Source organism: Pongo pygmaeus, chromosome 7, assembly GCF_028885625.2.
Source record: "Pongo pygmaeus isolate AG05252 chromosome 7, NHGRI_mPonPyg2-v2.0_pri, whole genome shotgun sequence".
Lineage (NCBI taxonomy): Eukaryota > Metazoa > Chordata > Mammalia > Primates > Hominidae > Pongo > Pongo pygmaeus.
Window position 1 is genome coordinate 106,084,225 of NC_072380.2, and position 20,392 is coordinate 106,104,616.

The 20,392-nt window shown below is 38.9% G+C and overlaps 2 protein-coding genes across 22 annotated transcripts in view; one reads left to right on the forward strand and one right to left on the reverse strand.

Moving 5' to 3' along the window:
• The window catches only part of CIBAR1 (CBY1 interacting BAR domain containing 1), a 28,369-nt gene extending 20,514 nt beyond the window's left edge, over positions 1-7,855 (forward strand). For 4 of the 9 annotated variants that reach the window (XM_063668973.1, XM_063668977.1, XM_063668975.1 and 1 more), the window contains 2 exons: positions 5,005-5,124; positions 6,816-7,855. In XM_063668973.1, the coding sequence (XP_063525043.1) occupies positions 5,005-5,124; positions 6,816-6,908 (213 nt within the window). In that variant the 3' untranslated portion in view covers positions 6,909-7,855. Of the gene's footprint in view, positions 1-3,111; positions 3,198-5,004; positions 5,125-5,735; positions 5,855-6,815 lie in introns of those variants that run through there. The other 5 variants (XR_010127260.1, XR_010127258.1, XR_010127259.1 and 2 more) reach the window with 5 other exon arrangements.
• RBM12B (RNA binding motif protein 12B) lies at positions 6,766-19,648 on the reverse strand. Of its 13 annotated transcripts, none has more exons than XM_063668969.1 (5): positions 19,451-19,607; positions 19,199-19,266; positions 16,018-16,102; positions 15,879-15,927; positions 6,766-15,007 (listed from the first exon to the last, which is right to left on the reverse strand). In XM_063668969.1, the coding sequence occupies exon 5, from the start codon at positions 14,977-14,979 to the stop codon at positions 11,974-11,976; it is 3,006 nt and encodes a 1,001-aa protein (XP_063525039.1). In that variant the 5' UTR covers positions 14,980-15,007; positions 15,879-15,927; positions 16,018-16,102; positions 19,199-19,266; positions 19,451-19,607; the 3' UTR covers positions 6,766-11,973. The 13 variants fall into 13 exon arrangements, with proteins under 13 accessions (XP_063525039.1, XP_063525038.1, XP_063525041.1 ...); XM_063668968.1 differs by lacking the exon at positions 16,018-16,102 and adding an exon at positions 17,037-17,332; XM_063668971.1 differs by lacking the exon at positions 19,199-19,266.
• Between the last annotated feature and the right edge of the window lie 744 nt (positions 19,649-20,392).

Below are 20,392 nucleotides of genomic sequence, written 5' to 3' on the forward strand. Positions count from 1 at the left end.
AGAAAGTACATATTACAGTATGTGTATATATGTTTCTAATGTCAAAATCTAATTTGTTTTATATCAGTTATATATACATATTTATATTTCTCTATTTGTCAATAATGACTTCCCAAGTGTTACTTCCAAACACTACAGCTAAGGTTTCTTACCTTTCACTCCTTTTCATGTCCTGCTTTTAAAAATTGATTATGAAGGCCAGGCGCGGTGGCTCACGCCTGCAATCCCAGCACTTTGGGAGCCCAAGGCGGGTGGATCACCTGAGGTCAGGAGTTCAAGACCAGCCTGGCCAACATGGTGAAACCCCATCTCTACTAAAAATACAAAAATTAGCCAGGCTTGATGGCACGCGCCTGTAATCCCAGCTACTTGGGAGGCTGAGGCAGAAGAATCGCTTGAATCCGGGAGTCAGAGGTTGCAGTGAGCCAAGATCGTGCCACTGCACTCTAGCCTGGCAACAGAGTGAGACTCCATCCAAAAAAAAAAAAAAAAAAAAGAAAATTGATTACCAAGCTTTCATCTGTCATTTATAAAATAATAAAATAGCAAATGTTTATATAATTACTTTGAGTCAGCTACTGATCTTTGCATTTTAACTATATCATTTTAATCCTCTCAACAACTTTGATAAAAGTGCTTATTTCTGATTTCTGTGGATGAGAAAACTGAAGCACAGTGAGGTTAAGAAAATTCCCAGAGATCTCATAGCTAGTAAGTAGCAGAGCTGGAAGTCTAATCCAGAAGTCTGACTACAAGGCCCATTATGCTTTAATCCTCTCTACATTAGACTTCCAGAAGTATGGTTCTTGATGAGTGACGTTAACCATTTCCTGCAAGAAATAACACTGCATTTAGTGGCAGGTTCAAAAGTGATCCCCCAATTCTCCTTCAAGACTGTAGTCCACTTTATAAGTATTTTCATTATTCTTTGTATAATACCTTTGACATACCATTTGTTAACTGACCTTAAAGTTCCTTCAAGCCCTTCAGTCCCCAAGGTTTTCCTTCTCATCCCAGAGGTCCTAGATATTTTTTTGTCACACCACTTCCTTTATAACTTTTTACCACTACTCTTAATCAGCAATCTAAGTAGTTTGTGGGAGAAGAGCTCTATGTAAAACTAAAGGTCTCAGGAATATGTGGTAGAATTTTTTTTTAATATCAACTCCCCTACTTTCTAGTGAAGTAATACTCAGCAAGTTAACTTCTTCGCTCTTCAGCTTCCTCCTTTCTAAAATGGAGATACTGTAGTACTTACCTCATATGGTGTTTGTTCAACAGCTGTTTATTGAGCACCTCATATGCACCAAGCACCATTCTAAGTGTGAAGGATGTAGCATTCTAAGTTAGAAACAGTCCAAGTTGTCAAAGCAGTAACTTTAAATCTACCAGGGAATTCAGACATTAAAAACTGTGTAATGATTTTTTTATATGACCAGTCCTATAAAGAAAAAAAAAATGTGTTGTGTATGATGGAGGGTTACAAATAGTCTGGAGAATCAGAGTGATTTCTTAGAATCTTGAGGGATGCATGGGATTCATGCATGTTTCTTCTCCAAATACCAGTTGATTAATGAGTCATTGCATTAATTTATTTATTTTGTTTTTGAGACGGAGTCTCGCTCTGTCGCCCAGGCTGGAGTGCAGTGGCGCTATCTCCGCTCACTGCAAGCTCTGCCTCCCGGATTCACGCCATTCTCCTGCTTCAGCCTCCCGAGTAGCTGGAACTACAGGCACCTGCCACCTCGCCTGGCTAATTTTTTGTATTTTTAGTAGAGATGGGGTTTCACCGTGTTAGCCAGGATAGTCTCGATCTCCTGACCTCGTGATCCACCCGCCTTGGCCTCCCAAAGTGCTGGGACTGCAGGCATGAGCCACGGTGCCCGGCCCAAGTCATTGCATTTTTATATCATACCAGGATGTCAGTGGTCCATGTCTGGCACCAAAATTGGTGCCAAATTTGGTCCTTGGTAACCTGTTAACCTAATTAGCACCCCTGAATTACTTTAAAACACAAGTCTCACCTCCTGTCTTTTATCCTTGATTCCTTCTGTGTCCTGCAGTTCTCTTAAAGGAATGTGTAGCCATCCCCTAACTTAGGTCTCCTTATCCCTCCCATAGAAGATGTTAATTAAATTCACTTTTGCCAAATGAATGATGTTAACTATGTTTGCAACTTAACTGTTAACGTCATTCATTTGGCAAAAGTGCATTTAATTAACATCTTCTATTTGCCAGGGAGTAGATGCATAGACAAAACAGCGCTCCGTTGGTCTAGAGAACTTAAGACTCATTGAGACAGATATGTAATCAATTACAAAACATTGAGTTAAAAGCAGTACTTGAGGGTATGAACAGTAGGTGCTACTCAGACAATAGGGGAATGCAGAAGAAAGATGGCGTTTTACATTGTTCTTGAAGGACAAGTAATTCTTGAAGGACAGTTTGTTGTAATTCTAGGCTAAGGAACCAGCATTGCAAAGGCATAGTATAACTTAGGTTCTGCATTTACAGTCAAGAGCCACAAAAAGTTTTAGAATAGAGAAAGAGGCCAAGCGTGGTGGCCCACACTTGTAATCTCAGCATTACGGGAGGCTGAAGCAGGAGGATTGCTTGCGGCCAGGAGTTTGAGACCAGCCTGGGCAACATAGCGAGACACTGTCTGCACAAAAAATGAAAAAATTAGCCAGAGTACACCTGTGGTCCCAGCTACTCAGGAGGCTGAAGCAGGAGAATCACTTGAGCCCAGGAGCTCGAGGCTACAGTGAGCTATGACTGCACTACTGCAATTCAGCCTAAGTGACAGAGTGGGTCCCTGTCTAAAGAGAGCAATAACATATTTTGGCCTTAAATAAAAAGTAAGCTATGAAGGATATGTAGAGTCAATAAAAGAGAAGTGCCTCAGGTGAGAAATGTGTAAGTTTTATATATCTAAAATTTTTTTTAAGACAGGGTCTCATCCTGTTGCCCATGCTGGCGTGCAGTGGCACAATCACAGCTCACTGCAGCCTTGACCTCTGAGCGTAGGTGATCCTCCCACCTCAGCCTCCCAAGTAGCTGGAATTATAGGCACGTCCCACTATACCTGGCTAATTTTCATATTTTTTGTAGAGATGGAGTTTCGCCACGTTGCCCAGGCTGGTCTTGAACTCCTGGGGCTCAAGCGATCCACCTGCGTTGGCCTCCCAAAGTGTCAGGTGAGAATTTAGGGAGAATGCCCAGGCTTATAGTTTGGTCTTCTAGGTAAAAGATAATGTCTTTCATTGTAATAGCTAATCTAGAGCTACACTGTTCAGTAAAGTAGCCATCAGGCATATGTATTTAAAGTTTCATTTAAAAATTCAGCTCCTCAGCCATATGAACCACATTTCAAGTGCTTAGTAGCCACACATGGCCAGTGGCTATGTTTCTGTACAGTACAGAACAGCAAGCATTTCCATCATCTCAGAAAGTTCCTCTGGACAGTGCTGGTCTAGAGCAGGAGATAGTTGGGAGCATGAATACAGCTATCACAGGGTATGCTTGTCAGGGGATTAGTTGAAGGGTAGTCATTAACAGTGTAGAAAAGATCTTTCAAAGAAACTTTTTGAGACAGGGTCTCACTCTGTTGCCCAGGATGGAGCGCAGTGGCGTGATCTTGGCTCACTGCAACCTCTGCCTCCCAGGATCAAGTGATTCTCCTGCCTCAGCCTCCCAAGTAGCTGGGACTATAAGCATGCACCACCACCGCTGGCTGATTGTTTTTTTTGTTTGGAGAGATGGGGTTTCGCCATGTTGCCCAGGCTGGTCTCAAACTCCTAGGCTCAAGTGATCCTCCTGCCTTGGCCTCCCAAAGTGCTAGGATTATAGGCAGGAGCCACTGTGTGCAGCAGCATTGTTTTTATATATAAGTGGCCTAAAGGAAACCCGTTAAAAAAATTTAGGTATAAGCAGTAGAAAAGGAGATGTAAAGAAATAGAGAAGCCAGGACAATGAAAGAGTTTAGTAGCATTTAAGTTTCAGGAAGGGGGTCAGTGAGGATGAAGAGGAAAAAAAGACCTTGGTGATGTGAGCAAGAGCAATTTTAGTGGGAGGTGAAAAGCTCAATTGTAGTTTGTTGATAAATAAATGGAAAAGAAATTTTTTTAAAAAGAAAATGGAGATGAAGTCGAATATTCAAGAAAGTTTTTTAAGTAGTTATACCTTGAGATAACTAAAAAAAAAAAAAAAAGAGACTGATCTTGAGCTTGTTTTCTAGGAGAGGGAACCTGTGGACAACAAAAGCTTTTGTTTGTTGGTTGGGTTTGAAGTTTTGGTTAAAGGAAAAATGCACATTGGAAATAAATCAGAATGGCATTTTTAAAGAGAGCAAAGGAAAAGGAGGGGCGAAAAGCTTGAGGGAAAGGGGGAAAGTTGAAGAGATTCATATCTGATAACCTTACCTGTTAGTCTATATAGAGAAATGGTGGGGGTAGGGTAGAAAAGATGGAGCTAGAAAGGCTTAAGAGTGGTAACATTTGGAAATAGTGCCTTAAGGAAAGAGAACTGACAAGTCATGGCATTCCAGATCCTAGTAAGGTTGGAATCCATAAATTATAGTGGTTCCAATTTACTCTTATGTAATTTTCATAGCAGTACTGCAGAGTTAAATTGGTAAGAGTTGAGAATATGCAGAACAAAAAGATTCAAAGGTATGAGTTGCAGCCTCCCTACTAGCTTGCATGCTCTTTGAGGGTCTCAACTTTTGCAGTTCTCCTGGCAACAGCATTTAAATGATTGTCTCATGACTAATTACTGTTTAATATCTGTCATCATCTTACATAGTTCAAATAGAATTTTTAGCTTTCATCTTTCTAGCTTATTTTTGTTGTTTTTTCTTTTACATTTACAATAATTGGAGTTTTGTCCATTTGGGGGGAGTTGTTTTTTAAAAAAAAAAAAAAAAATCTTAACTAAGGAACTTAATTTGACTGTCTTGATTTTGTTTAGCATCTACTTTATAATGCTATTTTATCATTACAATAGGTTTTCCGAAATTCTCTGTATGCACCAGATTATTCATCTCGTTTAGATATTGTAAGAGCAAATTCAAAGTCACCTCTTCAGAGATCACTGTCAGCTAAGTGTGTATCTGGAACAGGACAGGTGAGCAAGAAACCGTACTCTAAAGGAATTTGAGCTGCTGCTTTTGGAATTGTTGAGTTCTAAAAATGTTTCCCCTCAGTCATATCACCTCGGTAACTTATCCTCCCCTGGACCTATTTCTACTCTTCTATAAAATGACAGAAGATTGCACTAAGTGCAGCTCTATTATTTCTTAATTATCTTTTATACTGTAATTACACATTACTCTCTAAAGCATAACACTTGAGAGCAGAAGTGGAAAAGACAAAAGAATGCTAATGCAGATGTGTTATCTGCTATAATATGAACAGCACAGATTCTGAAGTCCAACTTAGGTTTAAATCTCACTAACAAAACTTAGTGGATCTCATTAAATTATAAAGTTAAATACCAAATTATACTAAAAAAGGGTTTTTACTGAACACAGAATCATTTCATTTTTTTCTATATCCAGAAAGCCTGAGTTTCCCAGTATCTAGAGCAGGGGCTGACAAACTTTTTCTGTAAGATGTGGAGACTAACGTTCTTAGGCTTTGTGGGCCATATGGTTTCTACCCCAACAACTATAAATAACAACTATAAGTAACACATAAAGCAGGATGACTGTTCTAATAAAATTCTATTTACAAAAGCAGGAGGCTGGCTGGGCCACAACTTGCCAAACCCTGATCCAGAGAGCTATGCCCTTTTCATATCTAGCCTTCAGAATATAAAATTCAACAAACTATTTTCAAGATACAACTTTTAGGTAAATTTGATACCATACTTTCTATTTTCATTTGATTCTCCTGTAAGCATTTATTTTGTTTTATATGTATGTATCTCTCCCCCAACCCAATTATATTTTTATTATTCCGGCATTAAGTGCCTTGAACATAAATTCCATAAATTTACTTTTATAGTCCATATAAAGTTTTGACTACAACTAATAATGTTACCTTAGCTAACACTTGTATAGCACTTCAGAATGCATTATCCCAGGGTTTCTCAACCTCAGTACTGCTGACTTTGGGACAAATAATTGGGCCCACCAGGGAGGAAAAAGGGGACGGAATACTGACTGTCCTGTATATTGTGATGATATTAAGCAGATAGTAGCATCCCCCGCCTCTACCCACAACATGCCAGCAGCACACATAAACACACAGCCCCAATACTGACAAACAACAGTGTCTCTAGACATTCCCAAATGTCCCCTGGGTTAGATATAATCACCCTCAGAGAAGTTTTAAGCAATATGCCCCACATGGCAGCAGTCAGGCAACTTAAAACTGGTGAATTCAGATTCTCAACTCATTCCATTTAAATCACACTACTTACATCAGTATTTCTGTCCCATTGCCTAGCTGAAATATCCTTCTATTTTTGCCATCCATTTTGATTCTCAAATGCTGTTTTTGTGACCCAAAATTTATTTTTAACATTCATAATATAGAGTCTATACTTTTAATGTTTTTGAAGTATTGATGGCTATCCAACTAAAATCAAATGGCTAATTACACATTTTTATTCAAAAAAATATGATGAATGAAAAAACTGGCTTCTGAGCTTAAAATTCATAGGGAATTTTCACTACTAAAAATTATGACATGGACATTTTTTTGAAATATTTGTTGTGTGCCCTTTTCTTTAATAGCATAAAAATATACCAAGCATGTAAAATTTTTTTAAGTTAGTATTTTTATTTTAAAAAGTGTGTTAACTTTTAACAGGTATCCACTTGTCGACTAAGAAAGGATCAACAAGCAGAAGATGATGAGGATGAAGAGTTAGATGTTACAGAAGAAGAAAATTTTCTTAAGTAAACTACACATTTCCATGTTCATCATAAATGACATGAAATCCACAATTACTAAATTGTAGAACTTTATACTCACTTTGCTATGTTAAGCCTCAAAGTGAAGTCCAACTGGAAACAGAAAAATAATTAAAGGAAACTTATGCTGACCAAAAATGAAGGCTTTAAAAAATATTGCATACTAGTCATTTCAACATCCTACCTAGTGTTACATTATTTTTGTGTAAGTGCCTTTTTTTAAAGATGTGTATTTCAAAGTATTTCATATTAATGTACTATATCTACTTGAAGTTCCACAGTACATTATGACAGAAACCAAAAGATCTAACAATTCTGCTTAGCTTTTTGGTTAAGACTCCATGCTTTCATTACCAGAAAAGGGTCTTATGTAGTCATTCTGATTACATGTAATTCTATTCCATGAAGCCTTAAGAAAAAAAGTTTTTTTTAACATTCCCTAAAACTTTATCATTTGATAAGTAAATTTACTTTTCAAGAAGAGTATAATCAAAGAGTAAAGATAATGTGACACTAAGATATCAATGTTTTATGAATACACATAAGGCATAAATTTTAGCTGTAAAAAAGCCACATTCAGTCTGACTCTGGTTTTAAAACAAAACTGTCATAATTATACATGATACTGCAACTTTTGGAAGTCTAATTTGGTGGAATGTTGCCTCATCATAGAACACCATAGATCATTAAAAATTCTATAAAAATTTTACCAAGCTACCATATAGTTAATAAAAGGGTATACAGTCACTTTTATTTCTGAAAATATAAAACATTGAGCCTTTCAGTGTATCTGATGCTTCTCTTTTGGTAAGGAATACTTTTATTTCATGGATCCCAGGCAGGCATATAAAAGTTACGGAATTTATAAAATCATTTGGGATAATTAGAAAATGCAATTATTCGTAACAGAAAAATAAAGACTTTCTAGAAAGCTTTTGACTTTGTCATTCGTGGCTCTGTTCTTAACAAAGCACTCCTTCCTGAGAATAGTCCTAAGTGACAAAGTTATTTCAGTACTTTTTTGTAAAATATTTAAAACATTTTAAAACCCTAAATTAATATTCTTAAGAAACTCAGGATATCATTGGATATTTACTGCTTCCTCACTCGGTATTTAAATTTGGTTGTACTTCGGGGGAAAACAACAGAGTTATTATTTTGCTGCTTACTAAATAGCAACTTCTCTTGAGCATTATTTGCCTTATTTGTAAAGTTAAAACTGCGTAAAACAATAATTCTGGAATAAAACATACATTCTGCCTACCTCAAAGAAATATTCTAAGAACAAAAGGAATACTATCCATGAAAATACTTTTATTAATGTAAAATTTTCATTATTTAGACCAGTCCTAGGTTGGCAAACTTCTTAAAGGGCCAGATAGAAAAAAATACTCTTATTCTTCGTGGTTTGAGGCAAATTCAAGACTATTATACAGCTACCTATGTAACCATTTAAGACTTAAGTACACTTAAAAAATGTGAAAAACCATTCCTAGCTTCCCACTACAACAACAAAAAACAGGCAACCAATCCAACCCAGCCTGTAAGTCTCCATCTCTTATCTCCAAAATAGGAATACAAATTCAGTATCCTTTATCTGAAGTGCTTGGGACCAGAAGTATTTAAGACTTTGGATTTCTTCAGATTTTGGAGTATTTGCATTATACCAGTTCAACATTCCTAACCCAAAAATCTGAAATCTTAAAGCTGCAATGAGCATTTTCTTTGAGCATCATGTTGGCACTCAAAAAGTTTGTGATTTTCGGGGCATTTGAAATTTCAGATTATCAGAATTAAATGACAGTTAATTCATACATAATTATACATCATATAGTATCTAATACAGTTCAATAAACAACAGCTAATATTTACTGCAAAAACAGAGGCAGCAAGGTCACCACTTAACAGGTGATATATGGATCAAGAATCACTGCTCTTAACAGTGATCTCAGTAAATTAATAGAAATGCACTCCTAACATGATTTTTACCTATCTCTTGGTTGTGGGATTGACTTTCTAGACATGATCTACATTTTTTTAGATAATTTCTAGACAAAAATGTTTGGCTTTAAGACAAATGCCACTGGATATCAGGCTAGAGAATACACCTCCAGTGTACCTGGTATACCTTGAGGATAGGAGAGGAAAAACTGGCTATGAGATGACAATTACTGAAGCTGAGTGATGTGTACATGAAAATTTACTATTCTTTTTTTATATATGAAATTGATGAGGTGCTGGGAAGCTGGCTTTCTGAGGGGACAACAGGAGGGGAATTCCTTGATTTGCTGCATTTATCAGTTTCCATGGTGTAAAATGCTCCCGCCATGGCCAATTTGTTATTGACATATCACTAAAGGCAGAGTTGGAGAGAGATGTGCGAAGATGGCTCCCAACTAGAAGATACCACTTTCTGTAATCAACTTTTTATAATGAAGTTTAAAAATATTAAGCCCTGATATAGAGTAAAACGAAATATTCACATAAATTAATTTAAAAATCAAAATACAAGGCTGGGCACAGTGGCTCACACCTGTAATCCCAACACATTCTGGGAGACCAAGGAGGGAGGACTGCTTGAGGCCAGAAATTTGAGAACAGCCTGGGCAACACAGTGAGACCCTGTCTCTACGAATAATAAAAAATTTGGCCAGACAAGGTGACACACACCTGTAGTCCCAGCTCTCAGGAGGCTGAGGCAGGAAGACAGCTTGAGCCCAGGAGTTAGAAGCTACAGTGAACCATTATCAGACCACTGCACTCCAGCCTGGCCAGCAGAACAAGACTCTGACTCTTAAAATAATAAAACTACAAAGCTTATGTTTACTCTAGCTGGCCTCTTATCTACCACCACCATCCCACCTCAGCCCAGTTTGAAATGCAGTTCCACAGTAAGTAATCCCTCACGTTAAGCTTCATCTTAGCTTTATTCCTTTGTATCTGAGAAGTATTTTTTAACTTTCCATATATTATTCAAAATGGGTGACCAAATGAACCATCTATATAATCTTTGCTCAATTAAAAATATCATTTCTTTCTACTTTCTTCATTGTGCTTGGTTTGGATATTCCAAACAATCAATTTAACATTATCCTAGCTACTCACAAGCTTATACTTTAAAGAATCATACTAAGGTGCTTTTTCATATCAAATTTACCTGTTTATTCATTCCATAGTGAGCAGGATATTCACTATTTAAAACAAATTTAAGCAGATTTCTGTTAGATTTCTTTAAATCACTGAAAAGTAACACAAAAATACATATAGGTAGTAACTAATAAGTACTGACAAAGTATTCTACATATGCAATATCCTATTAAATGTCTAAATTACCATATGTAAATTTAATTGTATTATTTACTCAATGGGGAAAATCTGGATTACAGAACTGAGGAAAATTATGTTTTATGTAAATTATAAAAGGCCAACCAAAGTCAATCATGTTGAATAAAATGAACAATTTTGAAATATAAGCCAGTAATATACAATGTGAGTATCCCAAGAGAAACCCTGGATAGAAAGAAACATCTAAAGTCACTCGGTTTTTATTAATAATGCTAATGTTTGAGCTCAGTGTTTGAACATGCTAGTTTTACCTATTTATGCTAATTTTAAACCAACAATTGAAGTGAGAAAATAATCACTTATCCTTGAAAGTATCTTTAGCATGGTCTTCCTAATTAAAAATAACATTTAAAAAAGTGAGGCAGCAAAAGAATGAACTGGAGTCAGTGGTCTCTCTGGGTTAAAATTGGCCCCATGATTTACTACCTATGACTTCAAGCAAGTTGCTTAACCTCCCACTTCATCCCACTTCATTATCTGATTTGTGAAATAGAGGTAAATAATTAACCCTGTACTCACAGGGAATACCGAGATTATGCATGTAAAGTGCTTACAGTGCCTAGCACATAGTAAGTGCCTAATAAATGTTAGCCATAAATATTATTATGGGTATAGAAAATCAAATTCCCTAGTTGCAAAATGTATGCACTAAATGCTGAATATCAAAGAAGTCAAAATTCAACCACACAAGTCTTAACAGTTATAGAGTCTTTGCATGGACACAAAGTTTTGAAGCTAAAAAATGAGAACCTAATATTACATGCAAGTTATGTGACTCATCAGTAAATTCTTCCTAGAAAAACAAACTATACCATTTTTCAGATTCTTCCCAGCATAAGCCTGAGTCCCCTTGCACCTACAATTAGATTCTTACTTTACTATCTTTTGCGTATGTTGTATTAATTTTACTTGGTTGATAAGATGTTGAAGAAACCATGGAATTATACACAGCACTATACATTATTACTATAGAATGTCTGGTCCCTCCCATCATAAATATGGTTTAATGAAGTTATTGAAAAACTTCACAATATCAAGCTGCAATTCTTTTTTCTTTTTATACAAATACAAGTTAATTAGTTCTATTAAGCTGCAATTTTATTTTTATAAAACTCTGTAAAGTTATGAACATGGAAACCCTAAGAATCACCTAAGCTTTTTACATAAGTAAATTTCAAGTTGACAGTCTGTCCATTTTGAACTATTTATAATTAACAGGACACTTAACACAGTAATATCTCAGACAAGGAAGAGGGCATTAATTCTGCAGGCAGGTAGCAATGAAAATGCCAAACCTGAACAATCGGTCACTATTTCCTTATACAGTTTGAGTAAAAGATGTAGACTACAGAAAGAAAAAAAAAAGTGAATATAAAATGTATCTTCCCCAAATACAACTCTACTTCAATAAGTCTTGAAGCTTACCCATGACATCAACAAAAATGAATGAACTCAGGGAATTAGTTCTTTCTCCCCATCAAAGAAAAAACAGCATGTGTAATTTTAAATTAGAAAAAAAAATGAATGGCAATTTGCAAGCAAAAGAAAACCAGATTCACATTCTACTATTTACATTCGTTCTATTCACAGGTCAAAAATAAAATATTTCATTAGATAATTTAAAAAAAAAACAACACTTTTTTAAAACAAATGTATTTTACTCCATCAATACTGCAAGGAAGATAACTGAATTTAGAAATGCTCTCTCTCTACAGCAAAGTTAACTTAACTTTTCGGGGCCCAACTGGCCTATCATTTAGATCTTTAATAGCAGCCATAGCTTCATTATAGTTTATCATAGCAACAATGGCTTCCCCTGTAGGTAAGCCTTGCTCATTATACTGTATTGAAACTGAATCAGGTATGATTCTGTAACCATGGAAAAAGTCTAAAATTTCATTAACATTAGCTTTAAATGGAAGATTCATTATCTTAATAGGAGTTACTCTACCTGAACCACAATTTATCTTTGGATCAGGCATAAATCTCCCCTCAGGAAAACTTCCCATATTATGCTTTCCAAAATCAAACTTGCCACCTTCTGGGCGACCAAAATTCACAAAAGGGCGGTGACTTCTAAAATCATCAGGCGGGCTCCTAAAATCCTCACCAGGAGGTCTAAAATTGTCAGGAAGTCTAGGGTCCTCCTCCGGAGCTTCCCTAAGGTCTTCCTCTGGGAGCTGCCTGAAGTCCTCATCAGAAGGGCATCTAAAATCTTCCTCCTGGGGGCTCCTGAAGTCCTCATCAGGAGGGTGCCTAAAGTCTTCATCGGGAGGGCCCCTGAAGTCTTCATCTGGTGGGTGCCTGAAATCTTCCTCTCGGGAGCGCCTGAAATGCTCCTGAGGCGGCCGCCTGAAATGCTCCTGGGGCGGTCTCCGGAAGTGCTCCGGGGGCGGGCGCCTGAAATGCTCTGGGGGTGGCCGCCTGAAATGCTCTGGGGGTGGCCGCCGGAAGTGCTCTGGGGGAGGCCGCCTAAAATGCTCTGGAGGTGGTCTCCGGAAATGCTCTGGTGGTGGCCGACGGAAATGCTCCTGAGGTGGCCTCCGGAAATGCTCCTGGGGTGACTGCCTGAAGTCCTCCTCAGGGGAATGCCTGAAATCCTCCTCTGGGGGCCGCCTGAAGTCATCCTCGGGTGGTCGCCTCCATTCTCCCTGAAGAGGCCGCCTAAAGTCCTCCTCTGGGGGCCATCTCCAGTCCTCCTCAGGTGGCTGCCTGAAATCTTCCTCTGGGAGCCACCTGAAGTCCTCCTCAGGGGGTTGCCTGAAGTCCTCCTCGGGGAGCTGCCTGAAGTCCTCCGTGGGAGACCGCCTGAAATCCTCCTCCAGTGGCCGCCTCCAATCCTCCTCAAGAGGCCTCCTCCAGTCCTCCTCCCTAGGGTGCCTGAAGTCATCCTCCGGAGGGCGCCTGAAATCTTCCTCCCAAGGACGCCTGAAGTCCTCCTCAGAAGGCCGCCTGAAGTCTTCCTCCCTAGGTCGCCTGAAGTCCTCTGGGGAGTGCCTGAAGTCCTCCGGGGGGAACCTAAAGTCCTCTGAGGAGTGCCGGAACTCTTCTGGAGGGTGCCTGTCAGGCTGCCGGAAATCCCTCTGGGGATGCTTCAAGTTATCCAGTTGCCTCAAGTCCTCTATGTGATGTCTAAAGTTTTCAAAAGCACCAACTGAGTATACTGGTGGGTCTTTTGAGTCAAATAACTGGGAATGGTCACCTCGCTCACGTGACTGTGAGCGAGCTTGCATTTTTTCACTGGACATCAAGGAAAAATTTACACCAAACTCCTGCATTTGTGCCTCAGATATAAGTCTTAATAATACCTCTGTCCCTAAGAATCTTCGTCGGTTTAAACGTTCAGCTTTCATGGCCTGTTCTTCTGATTTAAATTTCACTAATGCTTCTCCCAGACCAACACCTTTGTCATCATAAAGCAAGTAAATATCATCCTCAGCAAGAAGAAAGTCTGCAAAGAACTTCTGCACTTCAACTTTTGTAACATCAAATGGAAAATTTCTTATATAGATGCACAGCTTCTGGCCAGAGTTACCTTCTTGAGAGTATTTTTGTGAAACATGTCCCGGCCTATCTCTCTCTGGTGACCCTGATCTCTTCTTTTCATAACGTGCAATGAACTTCAGCATTTGTTTTCTAGAAATTGGATCAATATGAACTGGACGATATTGCAAAACAGTCTTATGTAAACTCAGAGCAGTATTATAGTCTTTCAGAGTCTTGAACATCACAAAGGCATATCTTGTTCTATTTTCATCTTTATATAAAAACCTAATCTGTTCATCAGTCAGATCAGTACCTCTAAAGAAATTTCTTAAATCTCTTTCGTCAATACTGAGGGACAGATTTTTTAAGTGAACATAAAATCCAAGAGGGGAACGAGAACGTGTTCTTCTGGGAGATTTTGAATGAGATCGTTTTCGAAAATGTCTATCATTAATTCCTCTTGGTGGAGAATGTTCTTCAGATCTCCTAAGAACGTCACCCTCCTTAACTGCATTACCACCAAACTCAATCCACTGTTGTTCTGATCCTTGCATTACTTCTATAAATCTTGAACCCATAAAACTTCTATGACATTTAAGACCTCCTGAAGCATCAACACATGAAGCAAATTTTACTATGGCATCGCCATTATTTCGGCCATCGTGATGTTTTAAGAAAATTACTCCATCCACGCACAAACCAGAGAAAAAGACACGTACATCATCTTCATTTACTAGGTAAGGCAAACCTCGTAGAAACAAGTAAGGATTCTCAGCCTTCAATGGCCTCGTCTTTCTTGGCCTTAAATTACCATGTCCTGTACCATTACTATGAAACCCAGCATCTTGATTAATTGAAGAGCCATATCCAGAATTACTTGCTTCTTCCTTAACAGACTCAATAATATTAGACAGGCTGCCAACCCCTGATGTCCCAGATCCTGGACGCCCTCTTCCTACACGATCAGTTCTTTTCATTTCTATAGTCTTCTGCATTTCTGCCTTGCTACTAAGAAAGAGCTCTACAGATGAATCCTTGATAAACCCTCCTGAACGACTTATGGCACGTCTTGCGTCTTCATCTGTTGCAAAAATAATAAAAGCCTCCCCAATTTCCCCTCCAATTATATGCACTCCTCCATCAGGAATAGTCAATCCCGTGAAGAAGTGACGAATATCCACAGGCCCCGCAATAAAAGGAAGCCCCAGTAAACGGATGACTACAGCCATGCTGAGCTCAAACCACAGCAATAATGACCTGCAGACAAAAAGGTACACATAATAGCAAGTCTTATTTTTGAAGTACCTTAGCCCAAACTAAGCTTAATAATTACCTGGTTCCTGCTTCCTTCAACATTTATAAATGAAAAGATACAAGTTCACAAAAATACTGATCATATCTAATTATTAAAGAAAACAAGGGATAAACTTTCTCCCATCTAAAAATACAAATAAACCAACTACCTTGAAGAAACATTTCGTATCACCTATTCTATACAATAGGAACATCAAAAATATCAAATCTTCCTTTGTTAAGTCTGCCAAATGCTGCTTCACAAGAAGACCAAACTATTTTCAGACTCATTTAGAATCTTATCTTCTACTGAAACATGAGAGCTTTGTAGATTATTTTATCAACTGCAATGAATTTTACATATTTAGAAAAGTCATCTATGGTTAGTATATAATTTCTGCTCATGATAATAAATTGCCTACCACTAGCCAGACACAGAGAACAAAAGCCAGGGCCAGCATGATGGCTCATGCCTGTAATTCCAGGCTTTGGAAGGCCAAGGCAAGAGGATCGCTTGAGGCCAGGAGTTCAAGACCAGCCTTGGCAACAGAGCGAGAGCCTGTCTCTAAAAAGAAAAAATTAGCTGGGCATGGTGGCATGCACCTGTAGTCCCAGCTACTCAGGAGGCTGAGGCAGGAAGACTGCCTGAGCCCAATTTGAAATTTTCAGGATACAGTGGGCTGCAACTGTGCGATTGCACTCCAGCCTGGAGGACAGAGTGAGGCCCTGTCTTTAGAAAAAAAGAACAGAAGCCATGGATACCTAGATTTACTATTCTACTTCACATGTTTTTTGTCAAGCCTCTGTAAAAAGCCTTAAACTCTGGATATCTTACCTTTTTTAAAATTTCTTGGAGACCTGTTAATTCTGTAAAAGCAACTTAACTGTGGAAAGAAAATGAAATATAATTAATCCTTGAACCCTGTAATTTATCTTAAACCAACGCCAGATTAGGATATCCATTTCAGAATTACCTATCAAAAGTGAAGCAGAATAAGGAACCACAATTACAGGTGTTACAAAATGGTCTTTTGTTCCAAGGGGAAATTAATCATCCTTCTGCAAAAAGGAGATACAATATCCAAATAGACATATAAAAATTATTTAAAAATTTGAAACTTGCCAAAAATTTAACAATTGCTCCTTGATTGGAAGTAGCATGAAGAAAGGAGTGACGGAAATGTTATATATTTTGAATGCAGCAGTAGTTACATGGGTGTATAAATTTATCAAGGTTTACTGAATTGTATCCTTAGGGTCTATACATTTTGCTGTACACAAGTTTTACATCTACTTCAAAAAACTGTTCTACAAGTAAAATCTCAATACTCAAAGTTCAAAAAAAAAAAAAAAAAAAGACCTTCAATCATTTTGCCACATGAAAATCCAAAAATCTAGTACATATTTATATCCAACTCTCATGCTGTTCTCCTCCCTTTCAAAACATAAAACCAACTCAAATTAAGGCAACCATTCAAAATTACACAATAAATGAATAAAACAGCAAAGCCTGAAATTCAAAAATCAATTTTTAAAACAATAAATCCAAACCTATGGGCTACTGTTTGGATACAATTTAAAGGTCTACATAAACAGCTCATACATCCAAGCACAGAACCAAATTTCATGAAGCCAGTATAATTAAGGCAAATACTACAATATCCCTAAAGTTAAAAATCTCAATACCACTCCTTCTATTGCAAAAATAGTAACTGTTAAAATTCATCTCAAGCCAAACAGAAAATGCTATTTATCTTATTAATAATGCCAATAGCAGATTTCCATTTCAAACAACTATTCTGCACTCTACTAAGAAAACCCAAATGATGATGTAGAAAAGTAAAATTAAAAATTAACTTGGAATACTGGGATTACCCGTTTACTGAAAAATCTCAATGGATTTTTTTTGAAGAAGTTTGCGTTTAATACTTTCAGGGATACCCAAACTATTTCATGAAGACTTGCCAAGTAAATAATTATAATTTACACTCACTTTTTTTGGTGGGGGAGACAGGGTCTCTCTTGCTCTGCTACCCAGGCTGGAGTGCACTGGTGCTATCTTGGCTCACTACAGCCTCGACTTACCCAGGCTCAGGCAATCCTCCCACCTCAGCCTCCCAAGTAGCTGGGACTACAGGTGCGCACCACCACACCCGGCTACTTTTTGTATTTTTTGTAGAGCCAGGGTTTCACCATGTTGCCCAGGCTGGTACGGAACTCATGGGTTCAAGCAATCAGCTCGCCTCAGCCTCCCACAGTGCTAGGATTTACAGGTATGAGCCACTGCGCCTGGAGTAATTTACACGTTTTTAATGTACAAATAAACGTTGCATTAATCCAGAATCCAGTACTTACACTTAAGTACCACTGTTCCCCAAAGTGGGGGTCTGAAGATATATTCACTGAGGTCTGTTTTCCTTTAAAAAGGGTACGTAGATTAACTAGAAGCTAAACTAGCAAAGACATCAAATTACTTCACGCATTCTACAACTGAAAAATATTAATCAGGTTTGCTATTAAAAGTATTTGCACAGTAACAAAAAAAGAAAAAAAGCCTATTTTCTTCAACAAACCAATATCCATAGTAACACTTCAACAAAAACTACAAATGGCTTCTGGAATACTTTATCCATATTAAAGTCCCAAGACTCCCTCCTATGCAAATTGGCTTAGCTACTCTTTTACTTTTAAGATATTTTAGAAAGCACCATAAGCTATACATATTCTTGTCTCTCCTAAGCTTTTAAAAAAATTTTAAAGGGATTTACCCTGGGAACATAAATTCATCTACAAGAGAAATTAGAGACGTTTCAAGGAATAATTATATCTCAAATTCAAAAAAACTCTAGTAATTTATCCTACCTCACTTAAAAACTATCTTTTAACTAAGTAGTTTCATTAGCACAAATCTCATGAATTCCAATTCAAGCAGACTATTTAAGAAGTTTATTCTCATTTGCCACAGTTAAACAAAACTAATGCTTAAACTTCTCTGCCCTTGAGACAGTAGGGTAATGAACCATTTATGCCTCTACAATAACACACCTTGGAGACCAACTGTAAGGGACCAGCTCTCAAAATGGGCACTTCTGTGGTTCCAACATGCTATATTTCCCTAAGCAAATTCTCCAGAAATTCAACTCAACACACTAAATTACACAAAAGCAAAACACGAAAATTACCTTCAAGTAGTCTGCAATTAAAATTTTGCGTTTTCTAGTTATGAATGCAAAAAGTATTTTTGTGCCTTTGTGTTCATTTGAAGACAATAATCTGTTAAAATTTTTATGAAAAGAAGAGTGGGTCCCTAAAAGGTCACTTAAGAGTAAGTCAGTGAAATTAAAAGCGCATTTTAAATAACTATTTTTATCCAACGATTCATCCCACTTAATCACCATTATAACTAAACAATATATAATGTGCATCTTCTAATCAAGACTTAAGGGGATACGGAGAGGGAAACGGGAGGGAGGCAGAATTTGAATAAGTAATATCTCATCAGATCCATTTGATTTTTAACTAGCGAAGAAAAAGTCATTTTCCAGATATGGTGAGGGTCAGAATTTTAACTCTGCGACTACTTCGTAAAGCCCAAAGTCATGATGTAGCATATTCACACTCTAAACGTGAGTTTCCCCTGCAGAAAATAATCTACACCAACCCATAATTATTCTTTACGATGATCCAACTTTTATAATGTAGATGTTTAAAATAAAAACCAAAGGAATGACCAATGAGAGCCACAGTCCCTAAGAACTGTAAATGAAGACGAATCCACATGGCACAGGATTTCTCCTAACATCCTCAAACGGGAATCATCCGAAGGCATCGATTCTACAGCCCAAAGCCTTTGTCCACAACTCCCAGGGGTCAGAGCTTCCTTCTTTCGCGCCAGGCCAAAGTTGCTACGTAGGATCCGATGTTGTCGCCAGACTTTCAGCCAAAATCAGCCTTCAAATTAACCTGGACCGCCCAACCTCTGTGCCTTTCCGTTACGCCGTCTCAAGGGCAAACATTCCACCCTAACTCGCCAGAGGGTGAACTGCCCCCAAATCTAACTGAAAACACTTGCCCTTCTCAAGCCTAACGAGCCGGGCCTGCAGCGCTTTTCTGCCACCACCGACTACGATGACATAGCAAAGAAAAAAAAAATACCTATGAAATCCTTCGAGATCTTCACTCTCAAAATCCCTGGGAAGCGCACATACACCACCACATGGAAGCTGACGGGAAAGGGAGAGTCGGTGTTTTAGCAAGAAAAGAGGATGCCCTAACGGCAGGAGCTACGCTAGATACTGGCGCGGCCGCCGGTCCCGCCTTTCGCCGTTCTTCCGGCTTGGTCGCCCAGCCCTCCCCACCCCCGGCGCCCCGAGGGGAACTGTTTCGCACTTGGCAATAAACACACACCACTGCTGCCGAGTCGGACACACAAGGCCGGAGGCTGAGGGAACTCCTCGTCACAGCAGCCTCCCCAAAACAAGTAGACCCTCAGTGAGCCTAGAAGAAGATGGCGCCCACTGCCCCTCCGGTCCGGACAAACGGACGTACGGTTTGTCTGCCCATGCGCTCTCCAGGCGTAACCCACCACCACGCTTGCGCACGCGCGCTGCCGCTCACCCGTTTCCCCTTGCTAGAGGAGGGGAGGCGGAGCCCTGGGGTTGGCTGAGCTTCTGCGCATGCCCAGATTCTGTCCTGCCCAGGGACCTCGACTTTCAACGGGAGAAATTCGGCGACGCATTCAGGGCTCAGCCGGTAGATGTGCTGAGAATCTTCGGTAGACAACTGTCGAAGTACGGGGGACAAACTTTCAAGATTTCCAGAAGTTAAGGAAAGAGATGCAAAAGCAGAGAAAAGGCGACTTGTCTTTTCAGTGTTGCATTACTGTGTGGCGTAAAGCATCTTCTAAAAAGCTCCTGTGGCCGGGCGCGGTGGCTCACGTCTGTAATCTCAGCACTTTGGGAGGCCGAAGCGGGCGAATCACTTGAGGTCAGTAGTTCGAGACCAGCCCGCCCAAAGGGCGAAACCCCCGTCTCTACTAAAAATACAAAAAAATTAGCCTGGCATGGTGGCGGGCGCCTGTAATCCCAGCTACCCGGGAGGCTGAGGCAGGAGAATCGCTTGAACCCGAGAGATGGAGGCTGTAGTGAGCCGAGATCGCACCGCTGCACTCCAGCCTGGTCAAAAGAGTGAAACTCCATCTCAAAACATAAAAATAAAAAAGCTCCTGTAGACCCTAGAATACCACAGAAAAGGTAATTTTACTGCCTTAGATGTTCGCCAAGTACAATCCCAACACCTGGGGGCTTAATAAATGCATGCTTAGTCGGTTTTATAGATATAAATAACCTT